Source organism: Falco punctatus, assembly GCF_963210335.1.
Source record: "Falco punctatus genome assembly, chromosome: 8".
Lineage (NCBI taxonomy): Eukaryota > Metazoa > Chordata > Aves > Falconiformes > Falconidae > Falco > Falco punctatus.
In genome coordinates this window covers 47,692,277-47,713,470 of record NC_137588.1, presented here as the reverse complement: position 1 = coordinate 47,713,470, position 21,194 = coordinate 47,692,277, and the positions used below count along the sequence as shown (strand labels likewise).

The 21,194-nt window shown below is 36.2% G+C and overlaps 1 protein-coding gene across 3 annotated transcripts in view; it reads right to left on the bottom strand.

Moving 5' to 3' along the window:
- Positions 1-2,562: 2,562 nt before the first annotated feature.
- The window catches only part of LCP2 (lymphocyte cytosolic protein 2), a 32,346-nt gene continuing 13,714 nt past the window's right edge, over positions 2,563-21,194 (bottom strand). The window contains exons 4-22 of one of the 3 annotated variants that reach the window (XM_080399975.1): positions 20,021-20,086; positions 19,084-19,115; positions 18,728-18,775; positions 18,217-18,251; positions 16,685-16,880; positions 15,802-15,905; positions 14,502-14,568; positions 14,229-14,312; positions 13,409-13,434; positions 13,310-13,329; positions 13,098-13,202; positions 12,173-12,203; positions 11,530-11,542; positions 10,359-10,479; positions 8,030-8,079; positions 7,094-7,197; positions 6,158-6,235; positions 4,881-5,036; positions 2,563-4,138 (exon numbers count right to left, since the gene is read on the bottom strand). In XM_080399975.1, coding sequence (XP_080256101.1) covers positions 4,016-4,138; positions 4,881-5,036; positions 6,158-6,235; positions 7,094-7,197; positions 8,030-8,079; positions 10,359-10,479; positions 11,530-11,542; positions 12,173-12,203; positions 13,098-13,202; positions 13,310-13,329; positions 13,409-13,434; positions 14,229-14,312; positions 14,502-14,568; positions 15,802-15,905; positions 16,685-16,880; positions 18,217-18,251; positions 18,728-18,775; positions 19,084-19,115; positions 20,021-20,086 — 1,459 coding nt within the window. In that variant the 3' untranslated portion in view covers positions 2,563-4,015. The remainder of the gene's footprint in view (positions 4,139-4,880; positions 5,037-6,157; positions 6,236-7,093; positions 7,198-8,029; positions 8,080-10,358; positions 10,480-11,529; positions 11,543-12,172; positions 12,204-13,097; positions 13,203-13,309; positions 13,330-13,408; positions 13,435-14,228; positions 14,313-14,501; positions 14,569-15,801; positions 15,906-16,684; positions 16,881-18,216; positions 18,252-18,727; positions 18,776-19,083; positions 19,116-20,020; positions 20,087-21,194) is intronic. The other 2 variants (XM_080399976.1, XM_080399977.1) reach the window with 2 other exon arrangements.

Sequence of the window (21,194 nt, the reverse complement as noted above, 5' to 3'; positions counted from 1 at the left end):
GTGTGAAGGGAAGGGAGACTTGGACAAAAAATCTATGTTAACTGTACGTTCAGGGTTTTTTTTTCTTATTTCTCAATGTGCTAAGGTGTTCTACAAAGTGATCATTATTTATGAATATCACCCAGAGTTTTTCCAGATATTATTTTTGGAATTTTTGAATGATAGAGAGCTTATAACTAGGCCAGAAACATGATATGTGCCATTTCTTCTAATATTTTTCTTAAGGAAAAAAACATGCCCAAAAAGATTGTAGTATGAAATTAAAAATTCAAATTATACTTAATTTCAAACAGTTAGTCTTATTTGTCGCCAGATTTTTATAGGTTTTTTTTAGTTTAAAGTGAAAGGGAAGGACTATGATCTCCAAAATAAGCCAAAAGATGTTGTTTATAAGATAATTACCTGTACAGACACAAATGTTCCTGGGCAGGTATTAACAGATTCATTAATATTCAGTGCTGACAGTGACATTAATTTCTTTTACTCGTGTTAGTGTCACAGTAGCTCCATCTTGTGGTTTACTAAATATTGCTTGATTATTAATTTTTATTTAGATTCTATAGGAAAAGTAAGGTTGGAAGCAAAAATGAAAAAATGCTGGTGAGGAGAAGAAATCTTAGATATGCTTGATTTCATTGCAGTTTGTAAGAAAAGAAAATGAACTGAAAACAAAAAATAAAGTCTGAGTGTTTAGTAGTTGCCTTCAGTATCTGCAATTTGCTATATCAAAGTGGATAATTATAAAACGGGGGAAGTGTTAGTTAAAATATTATTTTAGAAAATCAAAGAAAAAATCATAAAGATTATGATTAGCTAAGTTAATGAGTTTGTGAATCATATGTACACTGCCAGTTATGGCTTGTTTCTGTTTCATACAGGTGTTCAAAAATGATGTTGCTGGTCAGCAGTTTAACCTCGAAGCTGCGATTAAAAATGTTGAGAAAATGTCCAATGAGCTGAGGAAACTAAATGGTACTTCTGAGTTCATCATCCAGTTAAACAAGAAGCTGTTTAAGGCATCATTTTAAAAAGTGTGCAGCTGTGAATTATTTGGTTTTCTATGTCATGCAGCTGGGTTTTGATTTAACGAAACAATACAGTTGCTTTTTTGTTTTGAAAAATTCATGAAACAGTAGGTACATAGAAATGAAACATGTTAGTTAGCCATGGAAAAAATTGGTTAGGTAGTCAAAGGCATTCCTCTGCAGGAACAACAGTCTCCTAATAGAAATATTACCAGTATGCTAATACCAAGCTTTATTTAACCATCTTGAAGTAAACAAAACAAGGCAACCCTCCAAATTTTTCAGAGTTGGTAGGTGAACACTTCAAAAAGTGCTGTGTATAAATTGCCTTTCACTTAGCATCTACTATTCCATAAATCCCATGATGATACACTGCCCTTTGTCTTTCAGTGGAAAGCCAGCTACTGCTTTGTGACCTTATTTTGAATTTCAACCATCCTAAGAAAGCCAAAGATTTAAGAGAAGCTGAAGACAAAAATTGGAGTTTGACAGATTAAGTAATAACACCAATCTTCATGCATCATCTATTAATACTGCTTCAGTCTGAACTGTAAAATAATAGTACAGTTTCCTTCAGTTAGGCTATTTTTGTTTTAAATTGAAAATGTGGAGTGGAAAAATGCTAGTTTACTGGTTTTGAGAACTTTTTTTTTTTTAACCCAGATTTCCCAAATTAAGCCCAGTAGGGCTGGGAAGACTGATATAATTAGCTAGAAAGGTCAGGAAACTGGGCATGACATTTTTCACATGTGGTTGTCTTCCCTTAAACAAAGATGTATTGGAACAGTAACAAAAGGTTTTAAATTACTTCAAGTCAAGTCATTGCTCTCTTATCTCAGTTGTGCTGTGGAAAATGGGTTAAGAAACAGTCAGTAAAGGAGGAACTGCAACTTGTCTCATTTGATCTGCCTTCCTCATTCTAAAAATGATGCTGAGGAAGGGGGCCAAAGAGCAGATTACTTCTGGAAAACTGAAAGTACTTTCATTCTGGTTTTGGTGGTAACTTTCTAAAGCACCTAGCTACAAAAGAAAGAGTGGTCTAATACTCTGCCCTGAAATCTTCTTGGCTCTAAATTTGAGTAGCCAGTATTTTTGTGTAGTTCATTGCAATTAACACTCGATCGTACTTTACTTATGGACATGTTTGAATATTTAGGTGTGGTTTTATTCATACAATATATGTTTATCTGAATAATTAAATCAAGATTTACTCTGCAGAAAAAAACCCCATGCAGTATTATAATTTGTTACGCTGGTTTATATTTTGTTTCTCTTTCTCTAAGGAGATGATTTAAAACAAATATAACACAATTCCAGGTGAGGTATGGCTGGGTTGTCAGACATTTCAAGGCAGTGCATTGGAATAGAATTACAACCTCCAGCTCACATAATCAGTGGTAATATCAGGGATGGTATTCTTAATTTTAACATGTTTTTAAAAACATGCATTATAACTGACTTTCAGAAGGTTAGTAGTGAGTTTTGAAAAAAAAAATGGACTAGAAACAGGTTTTGTCCCCTGAAGTATTTTTAAAACTTTATTTTTATTTTTATTTTTGAGTCATGGTTGCATGGAAATGAAATGCACTAACTTTAAACTCCAGCACCTAGCTAAATATATTAGAAAGGAAGATAACATTTACAAAACATATATTTAAAGTAAAACTGTTTATGAAATCTGGTTAATTTATCTGAGAAGCTGTACAGATTACACGGAAGATAGTTTTCTGCCTTGAATTTTGATTTAAGTGTTTCAAGTGATATACACACAAATGGCTTTAAAGGAGAAAAAGTGTGGCACAGCCTAACATAATTATCAGACCAAGGTCTCATCAGAAATCAAAGGTTACTGGAAAACGGAGGCAAAGAGTTGATAAATCTCAATTAACAAAGGAGAGGGGAAAACTCTCGATACAATATGCTTCAGTGATCCTCTGTTGCAATGTATTTTAGAACTAAGAACTCTGATGTTTTTCTTTAAAAAATACAGTAAAAACAGAAGGCAGTTGTATAAGAGGAACTAAGCTTTGCCTGCTTGTCTCTGTCTGCTTTAAGAGATTTGGGTGTGTTCTGCCAATTAAGAATCACATGATGATAATCTTGTTGATGTACCTCCTATAAAAAAAGTAGTTGCTTAATTTGGAGTCAGAAGGACAAAGCTAAAGTGAGCTCTTTGTTAAGGGGGAAGAGCTTGTTTCAGAGTGAGGTTAGGAGATAGAGAATTCCAAGAGTGAGGTTAGGAGATAGAGAATTCCAATTTGTGGGTTAAGACATGCCATCAGTGGTATGACAGAGAGAACATGATGTTTGTAGGATGTTGGTTTTTTTTTTCTAGAAAACTGTGAACACAGTTTCATGGCTGAATAACATGGACCCAAATCTTGACAGGCTGCTACATATAAAACACTGGGGCTTTTTTTTCGGTGTTGCTGAAACCTAGGTGTCTTTAGGATCCAGGGTGGAGTCCTCATCTTTTTATAGAGGAGGCCATAGTTAGAGTTATTGGGAAGTAGATTGTGGGGAAAAAAAAATCGGGCTTTTATTGTCTTTTGTCTGCTCCTCAGCTTTGACAAGGTTTGGGTCTACTCTGTATCACTTTAAATTATATAACTGTTGCTGCAGTTCAGATGTGAAAAATGGCTTACTTTTTTTTTCCTCCTTGGAAAGTAGATACTTGAAAGAAATAAATTGGTATTTATTTCTGGGGCCTCTAATTTCGTGTGGAAATAATTTCAAGAATGTACAGCTATCTCGGAAGAAAAAATTCTCCTGTACTGTATGCTTAGTGGACAGTAATAAACATGTAGGAAAATCAAATTTTAGAGTACTGCATATAAGGCATAATTTAAAAACAACATTGTCCTTTTTCCTTAAAATTAGAAAGATTTTTGACGACTTCATGATTTTAGTTTGCTGAAAAAAGAAATATCCTGAAGTTTACAAACTTCAGTAGGCTTCAATATTGCATGTGATCTTCTTTAAGGTCTGATTTAAATATGTCCTGCAGCGTATTTTAACATGCATTGATTTCTTGAACCTCTGTCTTTTCCATCAATCAGAAGAAGAGGTGTTCTTTGGAAGTAATCAATGATATCTGCTACAGAAGAAAAATCCTGTGGAATGGAAAAAATGATAAGGCTATGGCAAAAACCACTGGTGGTGTTAGTAAATAATAAAACAAGAAGGCTTTTTTTAAACTCTAAATATTTAGCAGTCTTATAAGATCCACTAGATACTGTCTGATAAGCTGGTTTTGTTCCTGCCATAACCTCTAGCTCAGTAACTTAATCTAGTGTGTGTACAACCTACTGCAACTTTGTATAATTAATTTATGCACTCTTGGCCTGTTTAATACATGATGTTGTCATTCTGCCTGACATGATGATTGCACTTGAACATTCAAAATGTTGGCTGATCAATTCAGAGAGTTCTGACTCGATCAGAACTGCAATACATGTGCTGACCCGTCAGTCTGGTGCCAGTGAATCCAATGCAGTAGTGCGGAATGTAAGTAAATCAGCAGTCCAGGAGCAAAGCGGTAAATTTGGCAGATACAGATTTGCTCCCAACTGTGTATTTCTTTTATCTGATATATTAGTGGTAAATAAACATTCTCTAACCAGGTATCTGGATTTCTAATAGCTGTATTCTAAGGCTATCCCTCATTCCTTGAGCACAAACAGGTGAATCTGATTTTACTTTCAGCAGTAACGTATTCTATCAGGAATAGCTCTGGGACAATAAGCAGAATTCCATTGGAGTAAACCAGCTGCCAGGTTAAGCAGCCTGACACTTAGGAATGAGGCAGGAAATACCTTAAGATGAAGGGGAGTACTGTGAAAAAACACATAGTACCTCTTTTCCTTTTAAGCCGGTTCCTAACAAATATACGTGGTTTTGCTCCTGGTAACGAATCTGGATGTTGTATACTTTATCTCTGTACAACACCATTAGTACATATGGATGAGTAGCAGTTTTTCTTGAACTGTCTCTTACCAAGAATGTTCCATCCTGATGAAAAAACAAAAGATGAGAACTATACATCACTTCTGGATTTGGTCAGCGTAACAACCTTAACTAGAGCACTCATGATTTTAAGTGTTAGGGTTTTTTTTCTTTCTGAAATCTCTTTCCTCCTGGTAAAAGAAGCTGCACTGTTAAAGAGTTTAGGTCATTTCTCAAATGTTTTATCTTTCAGTTTGCTACTTAAAACTTTCTGGTCTGATACACATGCAGATTTTTAGGGAAGGGAGGAATGGTGTTCTGTGAGGGAGAGATTCCATTAAAGGAGGAAATAAAATGTCAAGGGCAAAATCTTACATCATTTCAACCAGAAGAGAAGTTCGTTTCTGGTAAGTGCCAATCAAGGTTCTTATGTGATCTATTCACAGACAGTCTCAAATAATGATAGTGTCTGTGTAATTTTGGTAAAGGCAGTAATATTCTCTCTCTCTTTGCTTTTCTTAATTTCAGATCTGTTTTAACAAGTCTTTCATTGAAACACACTTTCTTAAAGGCATTGAATGTGGTCTCATAAGCTGGACCTTAGTACAAGTCACTGCAATGCTGTACGCGTCATCCTCAGCTCATGACACGTGCTGTGACACACCACAGAGTAAACACGTTTCCACCGTGCTGGAATACAGCCTGGTTTATCTCCACGTGCACAGGTAAGCGTGGGTTTCATCTATTTGAATCTGTACTTCATTTTGCTGGTAAGTATGGCCTAGAAGAGGGTGGGATTCATCTAATTCAAGCTATCTAAAACTTGGAATGTGCAACAAATTCCTCACTGGTGACTAAGAACTAGTTCCAGAAAACAAGTAATCCTCCTTCGAGAGGTGAGGTGAAACTGCTTTCTGGAGACACGTAGTTTGTTATCTTGGACTACGAAAAACAACAGCCTTTGTGGCTGGTTTAAACTAGATGTGGAGTTTTTATCCAGGTAAAGATATTCAAGATGAATCTTCCACTCTAAACATCTACATGAGTGCCTTCACTTTTCCCGTATGACTGCAAGGACATCTAGCTAGGAGGTAGTGAGAATTTAAATTTAACTATTTTTTTAACATTTTTTTTAACATTTAAAATTAAAATTAAATTTAAATAAAAAACAACAATTTAAAGAGTACCTTGTTTATTTTTCGAAGAGCTGCTTCTGCTTCTGGCCGGCTAACGTAAGCAACATACCATTCATCATTTAGGGAGTCCTATGGGGTTTTGTGAGAAAGTCAGCTGCCAATGAATCAGCTTGTCATGTTAGCAACATACAAATAAGTAGAGAGAAATTTGAATGTGAGGGATATTTGTGTTTATGTGCAGAATCTCTGAAGGTATGAGCACCAGGGATCATACTAGTATATATATAATAAGTTCCACTACATAATTTTATAATAATTTTCTTACTTTGATGAATTTTAAAATATTACAGACCTAGCTATATTATGCCTTCAGGTAAGCTAGGAAAACAGATATTTCCAAATACTTTTTGTAAATAAGTAAAAAATAGATTTTAAGTGACATTTTCTCTTTTGTCTGCATGGGACACTAGCATCCTTTGTTTCTCTGGTTGTGATTGTTTTTTTTTAATGATTTTATTTTGTTTTTCCTTTTTTAACTATCTCTGAGACAATAATGCAGACCCTGTGAATATACCATGTATGGTTGCCCAGGAGTGTTATCACCAGGAGTGGTTTGCTCTAAACTTGCTGTAAAGAAATATGAAACCAAAATGCACATAAAGTGTATGAATTCTTTACTCACCAAGGTTTTGTGGAAGGAGAACTGAATATGTAATGCTACTTGAAGGCAGTTATGCAAACCACATAATCCAGTAAACAAGTATTTTTCTTATTTTGTTCTACTGGGGTTTTGCTATTTTTTTTTTCTTGGTGAAGACAAAATAAGGCACTAAAGTTTGACACAGAGAAAGAAACTGAAAGTCTGAAAGTGCTTACTAACATCATGACAGTGACTACTAATTAGAAAAAACAACTTTGAAAAATGTTTTCCCTCAAAATCAGAAAATTTGCTGGGTTTAACAGTTATGATTAATGTTTGTTTTGTACCTCTTCGCCCTCCATATTTATTTGGTGAACAGTGTGTCTGCTGGGAATTGGCAACGGAGGTCTTACGTCACCTGTGCCTCTTGAAGGAGATCTGCTGTTGTTGCCTTCAAAGATATAAAAGTAGAAAAAATGTTAAAATTGGGAAAATAATTTCATCTGTGGAGTCATATAGTCTACAATCTTGAGTTTATGAGGCATGAAGAATTTATATCACTCTGATACTGAGACATTTTGAATTGATTTGAAATCAGATTTAGGTGACTATATGAGAACCAAGTTCTTCACATAAACTCACCCCTCGTGCACAGGGACTTTAACTGAACTTTTGCAGTTCAGTTTTCCTAAAAATCGGATGAACTTGAAAAAGAGGTTACATCTTTTTAGCTTCTGTACCATAGTTACTCAGTTGAGAGCATATCCGGTTCCTTTAGACAGTTAGAAGTGATGTTAACTGCATCCCTTGCCTTCTTAACATGTAGAAAGCAAAAAATTTCACTGTAAAACATTGGCAGCTGTCACCATATAAAAAAAAAATATTTGAAAAGCAGTTGATTTCTAAGCTTCCTTTATTTTTTACTTGTTATTACAGGATAAATATGCAGCATATTTCACATGGAAAGTGTTTTCTCTCTTTTTTGAGAATGTTAGTATACCACAGTGACTTGCAGCTGATGTTGCTGAGCTCTCAGTAGTGTTAGTTATATTGAAAAAGATGATTACATGAAGTTTTGATAATGGTTTAACTAGGCAGTAAGCCCAAACTTTATGGGGAAAAAAAATCTTACATTCAGACTAAGTTACACAAGCTGCCTTTCAGGAACTTGATAATTTTCGAGCATCCATAGGAAAAAAAAAGATTATATTAACTGCACTGAAACCACCTTTTAACCTTCAATCATTTTTTGTATAAAAAATGCAGGAATGCAAGATACAAACCTATATGTAAGCGTGGTGGTAGTGAGCCACTTGAAGGCAGGTTTCTAGCACTGTTAAAAAAAAAATAGTAGTCAGTATAAATGCAAGACTGTTATACAAGATTTCTTGGCTCTGAAGAACTGATCTGGACTTTGTGCCTGTTTTGCAGAATATGAGAGGCTCTTGAGACCTATGCAGGATGAGGATAGCCTTCTCTTTTTTTTTTTTTTGTTTGTTTTCTTTCTTTCTTTTTATGTAAGCAGATCCACCATTAAGTTTACTTGCAGCTCAGTATCTGGGAATAAGGTAAAGGGAATCACTAATGGCCCCCCAATTCTTCTGTATCAGGATCAATTCAGAAAACTCATTCAGCTTGTTGAGCTTTCATGGGAATGATGACTTTATTTCCCTAAAGCAGGAAGCACAGGCAACACCTTGCTAAACGTTTCTTTCTGTGGAGATCCACTTGAAGAGTCATTTTTCTTGTGGCTTCTATAACATTGTTGATGACCATGCAGTTTCTCATCATTAATGTTGCAACTGTGGATATGGAGCTACTGGAGACAGTCCAGTAAAAGGCTACTAACGTGATAAGGAACTGGAACATCTCACATGAGTGAAGGATGAGGGAGCTGGGACTGTGTAGCCCAGGAAAAAGAAGGCTCAGAAGGGACTGTATCAATACCTGAAGCTCCAGAGGGCCAGGCTCTTTGCTGCGATGCCCAGTGACAGGGCCAGAGGCAGTGGGCACAAACCGAAACACAGAGGGGTCCCTCTGAACGTCAGGGGATGCTTTTTTACTGTGAGGGCAGCTGAGCACAGGAGCAGGTTACCATGAAGGGTGGTGGAGTTTCTGTTCTTGGAGATATTGAAAAGCTGTCTCGACATGGTGCTGGGCAGCCTGTGCTAGGTGACCGTGCTTGAGCAGGGGGCTGGGACCAGATGATGTCCAGAGGTCCCTCCCCATCTCAGGCACTCTGTGTGAGCTATGAGCTGACAGTGGCACAGAGCTCGTACCCACAGCTTCCATGCATAACACTTCCAAGTGCCTATGCTTTCTCTCCAGTGTTTTTTTTTTTTCTTTTATGTTTTTTTTTGTTGTTGTTGTTAGAAATCTATCATTTTCTTTTATGGCCTCATCTCAAAACCCACATCCAAAATTACTCAAACTGAAGATTCCCAATCTTAGATTTTTTTTTTTTAATTTCTTTACCTAATTGAGAACAAACTGCCTGCATGATTTTCCTTTACAGTTCATATTTCTCTTCTGCTTGAATGGACTGTACAAAGAGCTCTGGGATGAATACGTTAATTTTGTTTGCAGAACAAAACACCCTATCACAGCTTGATTCATGAGAGAGAATCAGCCAAATGAGGGCCTCTGCTAGAGCAAAATTTGGCAATGCTGTTTGAATATAAGCAGAAGTGTTCATCATAGGAATAGTTCATATTTGCATATGACCTTGCTATTGCTACTGCAATATTTGTTCTGCTGGGTGTCAGCAGTTCCAGAGGATGATGGTAAGTGGGAGGAATTTATCAGAGACCCATTAAAAAAATACAGAGATTAGAAAATGAACTTCAGATTTAGACTGAAGGAGCCCGCTCTAACTCATGAAAGGCTAAGTCTGTTGCACACTACATCAGAAATAAAATTTTGATTAAGGGCTCTTCCATCCAGCAAACGAAGACATAACAATCTAATATTTGGAAGTTGAAGCTAGAAAAAAATAATAGTTGAAGTAAAGTTTGCAATTTTAAGTAGGAGTTATTAACCATTAGAGTAAAAATTAGTAAAAGGGTGGTGAAATTATTTTATATTTAAATTTAGAGTACTAAGGTTGTGGGGTTGTTTAAGTTTTGAAGCAATTACTCACAGCTCTAGCACTTAGGCTCCTAGAGTGTGCAGAATCCTTTTAAAGAAGAAACTCTTTGACCTTCATCCTGCATAGCTTTGTAGAAGATAATCCCTTCCTTAAAGGGTATATCATTCTTATGGATCATGCAGGTAATGGGAAAGATGTCTCAAAATGGAAGCATTGTACCATGTAGGCCCTAAAATACTTCTTTGACATAAAACTGAGATATTTACATTTTTTCTTGGTTGCCTGATGTACACTATCTGCTTCACTGAGTACAGAGCTTCAATTATATGAAGGATTCTCCTGGATAGTAGGAGTCATACATATTAGCATATAGTGAGGCAAGGGTATAGCTTGAAAAATTATGGACTACTACAAGTAGTTATCTTGTGTTAGCCTGAAAACCCTGTAGCCATGTACATACTATTATTTGCCAAACTGCAAAGAGGTTGAGATTCCAAAGGAATGGCACAATGAGTGAGACAAACCTTTCTGCACCAGGCATGCTGTTGGATCCTGGCTTAGGCAGAGGCTTGACCGATTTGCATGGGAATGTATTGGAGCTGTATGGGGGCAAAGATATCTGTGGCACTGGTCTTTGGGGTGCAGCTGTGGAGAGAAAGAGAAAGCATCTTAAAACTTACTGAGACATTCTTAAGTGAGGTAGAATGAAGAAATGCTGTCACATTACTGCTGTTTAATTAGATAAACATAATGGAGTGAACTATTCTATAAAAAGTCCTTGATATGTTAGTTATGGTTTGTAAACTCATATAGTTAGCTGAGAACTTAAAATTAAATATTAAAATTTAAAATACACTGGAACAGGCTTGAGCAACATTTACATTTTCTGACTCCTGTTTTGGATAAGCCACAATTCAGATACCTTAATTGTATTAGAGCTGAAGGTGGTACAAACCCATGTGTTTTCTGTTATGTTGCTTCTAAGTAGTAGATTTGAGGTTACCTTTTTGAACTTAATTCCTTTCTGAGATATCTCCCATGTCATCATAAACAACAGCATAAAATAAAAAAGAACAATTTCTTTCTGCAGTGTTCTCAGACCTGAACTACTGGTAAGAGGGGAACAGATTAACTGTGCTCTGCACAGCTTAAATAGCCCTGTTCTTTATGGGGTCTTAGAGGCAGTGATAATTTGTAGACACTTGGCCAAATATTCTGTTTCTCTTATGGTACTATTTTACCAACTTAATTTTAGGAACCAGGATTCTGAACTAATTTATAAATGCCATTATTACATGAAACAAGTTCTGTTTCTGTTAGAGTAAATAACAACCCAGCAGGGTCTGACTGAACACTTTGTTGAAAACTGGGAGGATACCAAGTTTGCATGCCTACCCGTTTGATGCTGTATGCAGATCACAAATCTTTAAAATGTAATGTATTTCAAAATAAGAAATCCTGCTGTCTTGTAACTGGCTGACTGAAGGAAGCTATTACCTATTGATTTCCTGTGTTTTGCAGCCTTGATATATAAATCTGCATGAGGTGCTTTATAAGTATTCTACACCCTGTCAAGACAGCACCTGCCTTTTTGAAATGGCTCTAAAGAAACAACTCTGATCACTATTTATTTTTTTTTTAGAACTAAGACAAAGAAGGACTTAGAGTTTTAAAAATCACTGTAGAAATACTTACCGTCTTCTTCTTCCTGGGGAGCCAAAAGAAAATAAACATTAGCAACGTATTACAACACAGTTCTTAGGAATATTTTACAGATTTGCTTATACCACGAATCTGGTATCTATAGTCACTTTCATCTAAAATTCTGGGGTTTCTATCTTCATGCCACGCCACATAATTTTTAAATTTCTTGCATTAAAGTGCAGCTATTATTTACAAATAAACTGTGACATAGATGTCCCATAATGGATCTTGACCCAAAGTAGTCAGAAACTCTCAGTGAATGTAAACTTTCCTCATTCCTTCAGTAAATGTAAGCCCTCGGAGTTCTCTGAAAGTGAAATTCTTAGGTCAGCTTAAGCTGAAAAAGAAACCCTAAACCCCAATACACAGTGAAAGAAAAAACACTTCTCACATGTCCTAAAAATATTCTGGCCTTATTCTTCCTGTTATCTAAGATAAAGTACTTGGGGAATAAACTGAGCTTGACATAGAAGAACTGTTTAACAAGAAACACATGCTATGGAAAAGCCATGAGTTTTCTTTATAACTGATAAAAGAAATGAGTTTACGTTTTCCAGAATTATTAGTTTATACAGGTATTTCATTTTATTACCATTCCTATACCTTTAAATATTTGCTTTGAAACTATACTTACTTCACATTTTTTGTGAGGTGGCCAACCTTGCCTGAAATAAAACAAAGAAAACAAAACATACTTTGTAGCTGGAATATTACTAATTCACTTTGTGTGCATTAGGCCATATTTTCAGACATGAAACTATAGTAAGTTATACAGACCCAATGAATGCAAAACATTTTTTTCCTCATAAAAATATTGGAGATTCTAATTTCAGCCATAATCTATGCTAGTCTTTAGCCCATCTTGAGTCTATCAACAAGGAAAATGTCTGATGAATTGATGATAAGATTAGAGCTTAAACCAAAATTTTACAATGATGAAACAGTCTTGAACTCATTTATAGTACTTAGAAACATTGCTGGAGCACATGATAAGCCTTCCAGTCTTTGTTTCTCTGATAAATTATCCTGGTTGATTAGCAAATATCAATTAATTTCTTATTTTGTTTTGAGATCAGTCACACTGTTCAGCCCTCAAGTTATCGAGAAAATGCTAGAGATTGATATAGTTCTGCTAAAGAATGCTGTTTGCTATTAAGAAGGAGTTTTGCAGGCTAGTCTAAATCAATGGCAGGGAAGTAAAGCTTTCTTTTTCTAATATCCTAAACAAATTAGTAATAGAACTCATGAAAGAATGTTCCCTAGAGCAACTTGATCTGATGAAAAAAAGCATGGATCATACATTTCCTTGTCCAACTTGGAAGTGAGTCATGCCCTGTGTCACAGCCCTTTCAGAGGTGGCTGGAGAAAGAGCTCTCTCTGCATTCACACTTTTCTGTAGCTTAAAGCACATCCCATGCCGATTCCTAAAGCAAAGCTTTCGTGTCTGCAGACACTGCTGTCATGCAGTAGCAGTAAATTATACTATGCTGTGTTGCTTATCCATGTTTTTCTTAAATTTAATTTATCCTTTATTAAATTTAAATTAAATGAACACTTACTTTAGAGGGGTTTGCTTCCGTAAAGGAGGTGGATTGCCTCTTTCATATCTGTCACTTGGTGGGACAGGAGGTTTCGGCATCATTGCAAGCTGTTCCCCCAGGGATCTAAAGCAGGAGCAGGATGATGAAATAAAGGCAAAACCCCTGCTTATTAAGAAATAGCTGGGTAATACTGGCATCAAAAGCCTCATTTCCAGAGGCAAAACTCTTACCTTAGCTGTGAAGTCAGAGGCTGTAAAACAACAAGGAATGGTTAAAGAGAATGTGTATCAAAATGGGTGAAAAACCTCAATAAGCACCAAAGACATTACCTTTTCAGGAAGGCCTGGCTTCCTCCCTGAAAATAGTAAAAGCTTACATTTAGAAAAAATGAAAGTTAAGATAATTAATTAAACTTTCTATGAAACAAACAAGTTTTGAATAGCATTGAAAATTAATTTTGCAGATTGAAACCCTCAGCTTCCTGAGATGTAAGCCAGAAAAAAATTTGGTTTTGCAAGAGATGGCAAAACTGCCATATCTCTTACTAAAGGAAAATTTTAAGATTTTCAAAGTGATATGTTTTACAATCATATTTTCTATGGTTCAGCTTTGAATTACTGGATACTTTTATGCCATTATATAACAGATGAAAGCATTTGGATAATAAATTAAAATCATAGAGTAGTATCTTTAGAGTCTTCATAAAATATGGTTTTCAGGTCTGAAACAAATGCTACTTTTTCCTGTTTTTTCCAGTACCCAGCATTTTTTTAGATCTAGGTACCAAATCACATAGACTAGTGTGTGCAGAGTTTCATTAGCTTTGTATGCAAAAGTAATTTCCTCTTTATAACCTACTAAATATTTTCTTGTTCATTCACTCAATGTTACATCAAACCTTTACTGCAGAGGGATCTCATAATGTCTTGCTGTTCAACTAGTCCTGACTAGGGCTGCTACTTTCTAGATACAATTTCTCTCACTTTGTAAGTAGTGCTCACATTATTTATTTGTAAACAGATCACCTTGTATGTGATTGGATCACAATACGTTTGACTGAGCCTTGTTCTTTTGCATGAATGATATTCAAACTGATCATTTTGAATAATTAAAAAAGCTCCATTGATGTTAGCGTAACGAAATACTGACCTGATACTGGGCTTTCTCTTTCAAATGGTGGAGCAAGGCGATCCAGTGGGGGTTTTGTGCTTCTGTCTATAGAAGGAGCTGGGGCTAAACACAAAAGCTGTGTAAGATAATTTACTAGTATAGGTAAATGTATCTTTATTTCACATAGCCATGAACAAGTGAGGCTTCCATATAAATAGTAAAAGAGAGTGGAACTGAGGAGATGTAGGCAAAAGTGAGGTGCTATATAGCCCGGGGGAGAAGCTTTACAAAGAGAAAACCAACTGTACTTACGTTTCAAAGGCTTGGTATTTCTCTCTCTACTCAAGTCGTTGCTTGGTGGAGGAGGAAAAGCTGGCAGCTAAAACAAATATTTTACATGTGGTTAAAGTGTGTCTTCACATTTCTGGTTTAATTTTCACATATTAACCTCACCCCACCATATCTGCCAATCTTTGTCTTTGGCACAGCACAAAAAATAGGTTTCTGCTCAGCACAGGAAGGATAGGAGCCATTACCACCCCTGAAGAATGACCTACATAAACGGGGGTTTTGTTACGTGCAGAATTGCCTTGGTTTGTTTCATCTCACAGGGAATACTCCAGTGGGATGTTACGTTTGAGGGGGGCCTGAGTATTGTCAAAGGAAAGAAATGAGCTTCAACAATCCTGTTATGTCTTTGCCTCTACAATGGAGCAGGTGTTAGTTTTGGAAATTGGTATTGAAATTAGTGGATGTAAATTTGAAGCTGAGAAATATTTATCATGTCGGTGCTGCTGATTGAGACAGGAAGAGGAAAGAGTGTCCTTTGTGGCTGGGACAGCTGGGGTCAAACAGCATTGTGTTGTCAGCAGCTGCAAAAGATGTTTGCATCTAAACCTAGATTTCTCCAGATAAATGCCTTTGAATGTTCATTCTTATTCCAAAAAAAAGTAGAGCAGCAATTTAGGACAGCAGTCTTGAGAACTCATGACACCTAAGTCCTGTGTGGTTTATAGATATATGAACTATGACACTGTGTCAGACCGAAAGTCCCTCTATCACATCCTAAAATTACCTTTACTTGTATACGTGGGTAGGTCTAATGTATGTCTGTTCTGACAACCTATAGTGCCAGTAGCTTTCAGTTTTGAAGTATTCACACCAAAAAAAGAGGGGAAAATATCTGAGTCATGAATCTCATTATACAGTCCCCTATACTTTTAAGCGGTCTTAAATCAATTGAGTAATTGCTAGAAGTATCGCTTGGAAAGACTTAGCCTTTTTTTCTTTTTACAAATTTCACTAAAGAAACAAAGAGGCATCTATTCCATATCTAATTTATATGGGAGAGGCATTCACAAGTGGGTACAAACTTTTAGTGTAAGAAACAGCCAAGTAATGTGAAATAATTTAATATATATGTCCCATGAAATTTAATTGTTCCATGAAATAATGGCCAGCCTTAACAGAGTTCAAATCAATTTTCATGGCTGAAATTCTTCCTCTACATACAGTGTCTGAATAAAAATGGCATTACACTTGGACTTCTAAGAAGGTACTGGCCAACCCAAACCATTCCATGATTCTATGAAATTTTAAGAAACAAACATACAGAAGCACCTCTTCCCCCAAATGAGGCTGGTACTGGGGATGGGCCAGGTCGCTGAGGTGGCACTGGAGGCTGCTGATGTGAAGATCTTGTTGTTGGAGGTCTGTCTGCAAAAAAGCAACCCCAAAATCCCAAATTAAACAACTACACAGTCTGGTTATTTTATTCTCATTCGATCTTTATGAAAATAAGCCCTTGCAATAACCTGCATACTTAAATAATAGATCATAAAGACATTGTTTTAGTATATAATGGATAGTTGCTTTGTGATCAATGTTGCATTGGGAGTTAGGGCTCATCTGTCCCTCTGGTGATGAGGTGACTCCATCTGCTAGTCTGTTGGCCCACGCTATTTACTGTCATTCACTACAGTGCAGTGAGTGTGTGAAACACCAGCCAGTCTGACTGGCTGTTTTGTACTCCTGTATTTGACTCCCAATGGCAGGCTGCTACAGAATCAAACATAAAAAAAAACCATGATAGCCAGAGAAAGCTGCTAGTTTGTTTTGGGGTTTTTTCCCCAATTTTTACTGGAGTTGTTGACACTTGTGACAACTTGCTCTATTCAAGGTTGTACTACTAGAGGTAATACAGTACACACATATGTTTAACTTCATGTGGATTCAAACCAAACACCAAATAACACACACATCCCATGAAACTAATCTTTAATCCAGCAGGGCTTGTTTGAAGTAGAAAATCTAGCTTTAAAAGTCACAAAGCCACCAACATGTTGTAAGTCTGTGTCACTAAATCTTATTCATGAGCTACACTGTTGACTTCAAGGAAAAACCTATATTCCCTAACCAGTCACCTAAAATGTGCCTGATAATGTGTGAAAATATCACTTAAAAATCATTAATAACACTTAATATTTACTGATTACCTATATAATCTGTGTTGTTTGTAAGTGACTTGGCAGGAAATATGACATTGTGGTGTGCTTCATCATTATTGGATGGAGGTGGCTCATAGCCATCACTGTCATGTTCTGCTTCCTCAGGTTCTTCTGTTGGTGATTCATAGTCAGCCTCTTCCTTTTCCTGGTCATCATCGGGGCTTTCGTAGTCATCATCTTCATCCTAGCAAATGTACACAAAATTGGGTGCTGTAACAGTGAACTAAACACTTTAGTGCAGTTTCCTTGTGCCCTTTCACTGTTGTGTTTTTCACTGGAGAATACAAAGTTTTTACAACGAATTTGGGTGAAAAAATTCACTGTTGAAATAAAACGGGGAAAGGTGGCAGAATTTTATTAATGTATATAGCACTCAACAGCTGATGAAAGAAAATGAATATAATTTCGTAACAGTAACTGCAGTGGAAAGTCAAGATAAGGTCACAGCTGGTTGAAATGCACTGTGCCTTTGTTTTAAGTAACAGACAAGGCACCAGCAAACAGTCAGTGCTTCCTAGGAACATAGTGGAGCAACAGCTGATGCCTGTTAATACTCATTCTTCCTTAATGGCATGTACTCTACAGCCTGCAACTCAACTTTTTAAAAATGCTTCAGAAAAAATGAGGTCTTTGATACGGGTATTGATGCCCTCCTGACCAGAACAAAATCAGCTTCAGACAACTTGCAGGACCCAGTAACATCACAGTGAAAATACGGTAGCAGTCATTACACACATCCGTGCAGTTTGTCAAGGCCCACAAGAAAAAGAATATCCAATTTATCATTGATATCTTGGCTGAAATTTCCAGGCTCATTCTGTATTTACATAGAGCCTAGGTGCTCTATAGGTAGTTACTTTTAACTTTTGTGCTCCTAAAATAGCAGCAACTCTCCTGCGAACTTAGTACAAGTGGTTTTTAAAAATCCCTCTCCATTTTTCACAAAAAACTTTGGCATTGGTCAATGTAAGAGATCTTGATAAAGTCGGGCCATGCATCGTTCAGCTCATTCATTTAGCTAGCCATGTATGCTTCATTTAATCACATTTAACAATACATTTTCTATGCCAAAGGGCAAAAGGAACTTTTACAGTCTAGTTGGCTTCAAAAAATCACATTCTTCAACAAATCAGCTCTAGAGAATAAAATGGCAAGAATTTGCCACTGAATAACATAGCAACCTTTCCTTTACCTCTTTTAAGAGCTTGAAATAGGTATATAAAATTCAGCTAAGGTTCTGTAGAGACCTGATTGTAGGCTGTGAGCTTGAGCCGGTGGCATAGGACCACCATTCTGAACCTCTGCCTTGCATTACTGGGGGAGACTTTTTTCTCAGGGAAGAAATTTGTAAGCAGCTACTCCAATCACTCATGTTCCTGCTTCTCTTTCTCCTCACCCTAACACCCCCTGCCATCGATCACTCCATGTATGCTGCTCAAAGTAGATAATGCAAGAAATGATAGACCTTACAGAAGAGGTAATCCACTCAACCAGTAGGTTTTGCTAATCCCGATACTCACAAATGAAGACCAGTCATCGTCTTCTTGACTGTATCCTGTGTAAAGAAGCATAACCACAGACTTCTTAGCAAGTACAACTTTAAACTATCAAGATACAACTTGACAAAAAGGACAGGACAAATCCCAGATGAGTTCTGAACCACCGTATGATGTCAGAGGAGCAAGGTAAGTCTTTCAAAGGCAGGCAGGCAGGCAGGCCTGAAAGGCACTACAAATAACATTCTGATTCAAAACTAAGAATATAGCTATTCTTGTATGATATATGTACTGTCACTTCAAGTTTGTCCTATACTTTGAGTTTTAACTATAATTTGAAGTAGAATGCTTTCAGAATGAGCACAGACTTCTTATCTCTTTGTTTAATACTATTTTAGCTTTCATATCAAAAGATTTTTTAATTTCAGTAGGACTGGGGGAACATGGTAGCTTACAGAAGTTTTAAATAATTGTGACCTATTAAGAAAATAATTGAAATAAAATTTCAGAACATGACAGGCACCTAGAAGCTTACCTCTCTGATGTATGGTGCTGCTAGGAATAGAGGCAGGGGGCAGAGCTGCTGAAACAGAGATATATAAGCACTGATACTATGTATTGGGTTAAAGAAAGGCAGGTTGGGGATGTTCACATAAGTGTCTCTGCTCTTGCCCTTTTTCACCATCTTTTCTATTTTAAGCATATTGTTTCATACTTGTTCTCCTGTAACTATTCTTGCAACTTCTTCGTGCTCTCCTCTTTTCCTGTTTGTTGTTTTGGGTTTCCCCCACCCCTAACCCCCATTTATTCTGACCTGCAGGGACTGACTTAACGTTTTAATACTTTTACACAGTTTTTGTTGTTAGAGACTATCTGCCAGTACACACTTACCTGGATTTTCAGGACATTTTTGTGTTTGAGCCCTACAACAAAGGTGAAAAAAAATAAATTTCTTCGATTTGCAATTCTTAAATGTTTGAAGCATACTAAAATCTATTGTGAATAAAGGTAATAGTTAGCTTTTAACAGTGAAATGAAATTTATATAGATGAGTTTAACTCTGCCTGAAATGCCAAAACCACACTACTTCATATTACACATACAGGATCCTTATGTAAGTTAAACTGTCTTGAAAAAATTTAAAGTCAGTGAGGTCAAGTGTTTAGAAACAAGAGGACTAAGTAAATAAATTTACTAGAGGCCCCAGTCCTGAAAACCTTTTTGACTAACTCCATTCATGCTGCTGAAAATCAAGTTCATTAATATTTTTAGGGTTGATAGATATTTTTATGGTTTTCAATTTTAGTTTTGAACTCTAGTTAAATGGAAAGGTGTAAAATTGTGTTGTCAGATGATGCAAAACCATGTTATGTAGACTAGAGTTAGATTTCATTGTATATGAATATAAATTGTTCTTATGCAGTGTTATTGCAATTTTTGCTTTTTCTATTGCAAGAATATTCTATTCAATAAGTCATAAAGTATTAAAAAGTGTAACGCTGTATACCTCTGTGAAATGCATTAATGATGATTTATTAATGCGATAGTATTTGCCTAGGCTTTATAGCATTCAAAAAGGCTAATTTAATCAGGTCGAAAAATGTATGAGATTTACATGTTACATGGCTCTGGACATGGCAGAAGTATCTAGGGTGTTTGTGGGCACAGGCCTCACTATTCTTAACAGATGACATTAACAAAATAGAGTTTTATTTTATATAATTTCCAGGCTGTCCCTCTGACCCAGGTATTATTGATAAAATGGAAAACAGTCCAGAAAAGATATATCTGAAAGCTTTGAAAAAGAAAGCAAATTTGTTTTACTTACCATTTTGGTAAGAAAGATAGCCTCCCTTCATTTCTGTTTATTTCTTGACTTAATTTACTTACAATCCTATTTAAAAGAAACGCAAAAATAGTTTTAAAAAACTCCTTGAAACTTATCAGTCATTTTCTTAGCTGCTTTCCCTTCATATTTACTAAATTAAATCTGGTAATTCAGAATTATTATTTGCAATGTGGTAAGAATACTGAATTTATCATCTTATTGCAAAGTTGAGCTATAGTGCATCCAATTCAAAACTGAAGGTTTTTTACATAGATAAAAACCTGTACTGTTGGATCAAGTTTAAAAATAAACATTAAACATACCAAGCCTTAGAAACTTTGGGTGTGGTAGACATCACACACTAGAACACTGTTTTAGATAGTGGCAATTGCATTTGCATTATTTTGCATAGAAAAAGCAGATAATGCTTCAGGAAGCAGCTTCTGCCAAGCTTATGGTTGAAAAAGCAGGGATTAAATGTACCCTGTGTCTATTCTTTTTTTTCCCTCCCTCTGCAATCAAGATATACCTAACCCAGAATCCTTCCAGTAAAGAAGGTGAAAAGGTTTAGTTCCATGGGATGACACATTTGCAGGGCAGAAATAGTCATGGAACATATGAAGTTTTATGTCTAGAGACATTTTTCCAAGCGGATGTGTTTGTTCGTCATCACTCGTGTAGTTTGGTGAGCAACAACCAATGAAATACAATCTTGAGTAAAATTTCGGTCAGGAGCATGCTTTTATGCTGCTAATATCGCTGGCATCTACAGTCAGCACAGACATCTAGGACTGAGAGGTTTTATATTGACTGACTCCCTGAAACAACTCTGAGCTTACAGGACGGTCGTTACCGAGGCTGACAGAATTAAGTCCACTGAGAGCAACAGAATTCTGCTCTGCTAGTAAGCAAGTTTGCCTCTCTGATTATTTTGTTTCAAGTAACAGGGGTTTTCTCAAAGAAAACCTATGATGAGTCATGGTCTGATTATTAATTGTCATTATTTCTTTTTGAGGAAAGTCCTACCGGGAAAGTCCTGTGACAACCAAACCAAATCGGTTACATATACCTGGTTAACAGTTTCCCATTTTACTTCAAGTTTATATTATTCAGGTCTATCAGAGACAGTAATTGTGGAAATAAAAGTAGTATGAAAAAAATCAGCAACTCAACA